The sequence below is a fragment of the Amia ocellicauda genome, chromosome 5 (assembly GCF_036373705.1).
Source record: "Amia ocellicauda isolate fAmiCal2 chromosome 5, fAmiCal2.hap1, whole genome shotgun sequence".
Lineage (NCBI taxonomy): Eukaryota > Metazoa > Chordata > Actinopteri > Amiiformes > Amiidae > Amia > Amia ocellicauda.
The window spans coordinates 223,404-228,860 of NC_089854.1; the positions used below are offsets into that span (position 1 = coordinate 223,404).

At 47.6% G+C, this 5,457-nt stretch overlaps 1 protein-coding gene across 1 annotated transcript; it reads right to left on the reverse strand.

Moving 5' to 3' along the window:
- Positions 1-1,894: 1,894 nt before the first annotated feature.
- On the reverse strand, positions 1,895-5,009 carry LOC136749064 (zinc finger protein 345-like). The gene has a single exon (XM_066702997.1). The coding sequence runs from the start codon at positions 4,076-4,078 to the stop codon at positions 2,165-2,167; it is 1,914 nt and encodes a 637-aa protein (XP_066559094.1). The 5' UTR covers positions 4,079-5,009; the 3' UTR covers positions 1,895-2,164.
- Positions 5,010-5,457: the final 448 nt, after the last annotated feature.

Here is a 5,457-nt window from a genome sequence, read left to right on the forward strand (position 1 = left end):
CATTGCCACAGCACGTCCGCAGCGGCGCTCTGCTCAAGTGTGCTAGTAGAGCTGAGGCCCGGCCTCTTCACTGACTCCACTGCCAGCTCAGGAGCAGAACAGACCCGATCCTCAGTTCGGCACTAAGGCTGGGGATCAGCTGGACTCAGCTCCGCTCCTGTAGTGGGTGTGACTGATCCATCGCACCGGTGGGTGATTGGGGGTCGATGAGGCTTAATTACTCCAGACTGAATAAAGCCCTGTGCTTCAGGGCAGGTGAGTTTGTTTCTTCTGGGTCCGTGTGTGGACGTTACTGTGACTATCACTGCTCTTCTGGTAAGCTGCTTCTGTCCCCTTCCCAGTGGGATTGTTTAGTGGGATCGGCTGTTTTATGGGGTTTTCTGTTTTTAGGACAAGCAGGGTTGACGTGGACTGTTGTGGCCATAAATAGCTGCGTCTGCCTTGGAGGTAATACTGTTTCTTTTGGTGTGGTTTGTTTTAATTGTGGTTGATACTAATTGTTTTTGTATTACTTTGTAGGTTTTAGTATCAACCACCATTTCTGTTATATTTGGTTTTGTATGGAATTTATTTCTTAATGTATTGCTATAGTTTATTTTAAAGTAATGGTTTCCCAAGCTAGTGGCACTAAGTATTTTGGAGGCGGTCGAGGTATTGTTAGTGCGTTTGGGAAACTGTTGCTTTTTATTTTCTGTGTCTGTGTGATGGTGCTCCTGGTTGAGCTGTTATCTGTGGCGTTGCGGCGCTGTTACACCAGCACTTAGAGACAACGCAGACGAGGAGCTGGGTGTTACGCCTGCATTATCCGAGTCACTTTTGCAGGTAAATTAATTTGGTGTGTTAACTTCATTGTTCATTTGATCAGTGTGTTTTGTTTCCTTTTTTATCCTTTGTATTTGGTTGCATTTTCCTTGGGGTTTTGTTGTGGGGGAGTGTTACTGATGCAGGGGCGATTTTCTGTAATCATTCCTTTCTCTTCGGGTATCATTTTAATAGGGGACAACACCTCTCTCTCCTGGGATGTGTGCAGTACTGCCATCGCCTGGTCACTGAGTCCATTGCACTTGTCTTTGTTAATAAAATATTTTGTATACTTTTTATATCGTACTACCTGTCTCTTTGAGTCATTCAATTGAACAGGGTCTGAGCGGGGAGCAAAGTCTTTGGTTAGGACTGACCATAGGAGTGTGATCAAAATATTGGTTCCTCTAGCCCCAGGGAATATTAAGAGGTGGCGTGGTTTAATTTGTCTTGAGAAAAAAGTAGTCTCACTGCAACAATCCGCCTGTTTTTTCGTTGCAACTGTAATCCGCAGCTGGGGATGATCACGCGATACACAACTCGGTACAGAGCTTCGTACTAACTGTGAGTTCATTGCAATTGACCCAGTATGTGGTGTTGATTTTGCCATGGCTGTAAAAAAAGAAAGCCGTAAAAGCAGGTTTGCAGACTCTTGTATTTAGTAAGTAAGCCGCACATGCCAACCCCTCTCTGACCAGCAGGCTGCCTCCATTATAGAGCTCCTCAATGAGGAAAAGAGACGTGAGTCATGCAATGTAGCGCTTTACACACCCAATGCTTTAAACAGACATTTTATATATATACAGATATCAAGCTGGTATTTTATAATCCTGTCCTGTCAACTGTGCTGCCCAACTTCACGAGAAATGGGAATTTGTTGCTGAAATTCTAACATCAATAAGATAGAAGCACAGCTGAGATGTCATCGGCATCAGAGCCGGGCAGTGGGGACCTGTGTGTGACTGGGAATGACATGTCCGCAGTGGAATTGCACAAGACCAGCCACCGTTCCTCTGAAGTGAGGACTCGCTGTGTGGTCAAACTGTTCTCCCACATGCACAGCACACCTACAACAAAGGAGTCTAACAAGTGCAAGAGAGGGCCATTTATTATGAGTTATTATCTCGGTTGACATGCCAGGCTTGCTTTTTGTTTTTATAATTACATTGATTGCGGGGCTATACAACATTTTAGAAGATTACAGATCCACTGTTAATTTTCACATCTGGTGCAAATGAGTGCCGTACACATCAGTGTGGTATTAGGAAGTCAGCTGTTTGAAACTTTGATAATTTTTAAAAACTTTAATAATATCAATTACAATAACAACATTAACAATAATGCCCACCCAAGACTGTAAGACTCATGTTTTTGCTGAAGCTCTTCCCAAACTGGGTGTTACGGTCTGTGTGTGAGTGCGCTGGTGTCTATTGAGATGAGATACAACATAGAAGCTCTTCCCACACTGGGGACAGCCATATGGTCTCTCTCCCGAGTGAATGCGCTGGTGTCTGTTGAGAGTACTATCATGAGCGAAGCTCTTCCCACACTGGACACAGCAGTATGGCCTCTCTCCTGTGTGAGTGCGCTGGTGAGTGTTCAGATGTTCTGCCTGACAGAAGCTCTTCCCACAAAGGGTACATAGGAACGGTTTCTCTCCTGTGTGAGTGCGCTGGTGTCTCTTAAGATGAAATGGCTCATTGAAGCCCTTCCCACATTGGGCACAGCTGTATGGTTTCTCTCCTGTGTGAACACGCTGGTGTTTGCTGAGGTGTGCTGCCTGATAGAAGCTCTTCCCACACTGGGCACAGCTGTGAGGTCTCTCTCCGGTGTGAACACGCTGGTGTGTGTTGAGCTTAGACGCATTGGGGAAGCCCTTCCCACAATTGGAACAGCTGTGAGGTCTCTCTCCTGTGTGAATGCGTTGGTGTGTGTTCAGCCTAGATGCACTGGCGAAGCCCTTCCCACACTGGGCACAGCAGTGCAGTCTCTCGGCTGTGTGAATGTGCTGGTGTGCACTAAGATGTGCAGCACGAGAGAACCTCTTCCCACACTGCTCACAGCTGTACGGTTTCTCTCCTGTGTGAAGACGCTGGTGTGCTTTGACATTAGATGCACTGAAAAAGCTTTTCCCACACAGAAGACAGCAGAAGGGTCTCTCTCCTGTGTGAGAGCGCCTGTGTGCGATGAGGCTACCTACCTGAGCAAAGCACTTCCCACATTTAGCACAACTGAATGGTTTCTCTCCTGTGTGAATGCGCTGGTGTGCAATGAGATGATGTGCCCGTATGAAGCTCTTCCCACACTGGGTACAGCTGTACGGTCTCTCTCCTATGTGAATGCGCTGGTGTTTTCTGAGGTTAGATAAATCAGAGAAGCTCTTCTCACACTGGGTACAGCAATACAGTCTCTCTCCTCTGTGAATGCGCTGGTGTCTGTACAAGCTACCTACTTGAGAGAAGCTTTTCCCACACTGGGCACAGTGGAACTGTTTCTCTCCTGTGTGAGTGCGCTGGTGTGTGTTGAGGTGTTCTGCCCGAGAGAAGCTCTTCCCACACTGGTCACAGGAGTACGTTCTCACTCCTGTGTGAACGCGCTGGTGTTTCTTGAGGCTAGATGCATCAGAGAAGCTCTTCTCACACTGGTCACAGCAGAACGTGCTGAGCTGCTTAATCAGCTCTGATGCTCCTGTGAGGCTCTTCCTACTCTGGGGCTGGCGATGGGGACGCTGTTTTCCATGCTGCAGTGGTGAGGAGGGGGAGCTGGAGGATCGAGGTGGTGTAGGGGGTCTGGGACGCAGCTGTCTGCGCTGTGATGATGGGCTTTCGCCACTCACTGCACTGTCCCTCCCCCCACTGAGCCCCATCCTCAAGGCAGCAGACTCTGGGTCACACTGTCCAGCTACAGGGAGCTCAGGCCACAGGTCCCAGGCACTGTCTGTAATATTGTCAATTTTCAGATGACTGAGTGCATCTCTGAAGGGAGTCTGTGTTCTCGGCTCCAGTGTGTAAACACACTCCAGTGTGTCGTCCTCTGTTTTTATGTGATCAGACAGCAGACTGGGTCCACAGTGTGTTCTGGTAGAGCCCGGCTCAGCACCAGCTGCACTGGGTCCACACTCAGATCCCAGAGACTGGGTCCTGCAGAGATCTGCAGTGTGGGTGCAGTCCAGCTCAGGATCGTGCTTTATGAACTTTGGCATGACCTTTGACCCTGCAGTGTCAGATGCCAGTGCCCCGAGTCCCTGTGTCGACCCCTCAGTATGTGGCTCTTCCATGTGGCCAGACTCCTGTCCCCTCAGCTGCTCCTCACTCTGTCTGCTCCTGGGCTGCTCACTCAGCCCCTGGGTGTCTTCAATAGCTGTGGGCTCTGTGTCCTGCCTCAGACTGGAGCCCCACTCCTGCTCCCAGTGTTGCTGCTCAGTGGGAGCCCTTTCCCCAGAGTCAGGGAGAGCGCCGGCCTCTACAGCTCCTGGGGGAGAGACGACACAGGAGAACAGCAGCTCTGAAAACTCACAGTTAATGCAATTCCTACACCAGTAATTATATCAGAACATCATTCAGAAATGCTAATAAAGTGTCCAGTCAGCAAATAAACTGGGGTCAGACAGTAAGAGCACAGACTGGCGCTCGTATATGGACAGTCGAATGGAATACAAATATTCTTTAAATATTTAATCTCTAATACTGTAGAGCTCTAAATAACTGAGAGCATGTAGGAGCTCTGTGTCAGAGTGCAGTCTGCCCACTAGTACAGCTGTTGCGATGATCGTATAATCGCGATTATAGGACCAGACTGCGATCAAATCGTATAATCGGTTGATTCGATGATCAAAGATTTTCGCGTTTTGAACTTTCTCATAGTAGCTTCCAAACAAAGCAAGCGTGTTTGTACACTGATTGTGTCTTCCACAGTTTCGCTACTGTAGGTCTACAACAGTTCTACACCAAACTGCAACCAGCTCTTTATATGTTTCAGTGTTCACAAAACCAGAAGTTCGAGAAGCAGGGGATCATTACTTCCGCCGTCTGTGTTTACTAGGATCCATCAGAGATGAACAGTAAGAGCTGCTGTCATACCACAGTCTACAGATAGTACACAAAAGCAGACACATTTGGGATTTTTTGATTTCCCAAACAACATAGAGCTTCCGCAGATGTCCGCAGTCCTGCACAGATCTACAGAATCCCACCGATCCCATTGGTGGAGCAACGCAGACCCACCACAGAACTGCGGAAATCTGCGCAGCATGACCGTGACCATTGACTGAAGTCTGCATGACGTGAACGCAGCCACGTAAACACGCCGCCAGAGTGATGCATTCTGGGCATGGTAGTTTTCTATGGAGGGTGATCAGTGCCAAAATTAAGATGAACGTGATTATGAACATGAAGATGATTATGAAGATGAAGATGATTATGAACATGAAGATGATTATGAAGATGATTATGTGCATTGGATTAGTCAATAAGCGCACTGGCTACCGCCCACTAGCTCTGATTGACAGAGTTCAATGTCTTGTCACATTGAAAAAGAAAAAGAAATACAAGAGACAGTCTGGAGTAGAGACAGAATCCTTTTTCCTTTAACAAACAACTGTACCTGCTATGCTGCTATTGTCCTCTAGGGTTTCCCTATAAAAAGGAGGGGGTAAAG

What these genes read in the sequence shown, in the direction of transcription:
- LOC136749064 (XM_066702997.1), bottom strand. Translation starts at nt 4,078, where the DNA reads ATGGAAGAGCCACATACTGAGGGGTCGACACAGGGACTCGGGGCACTG.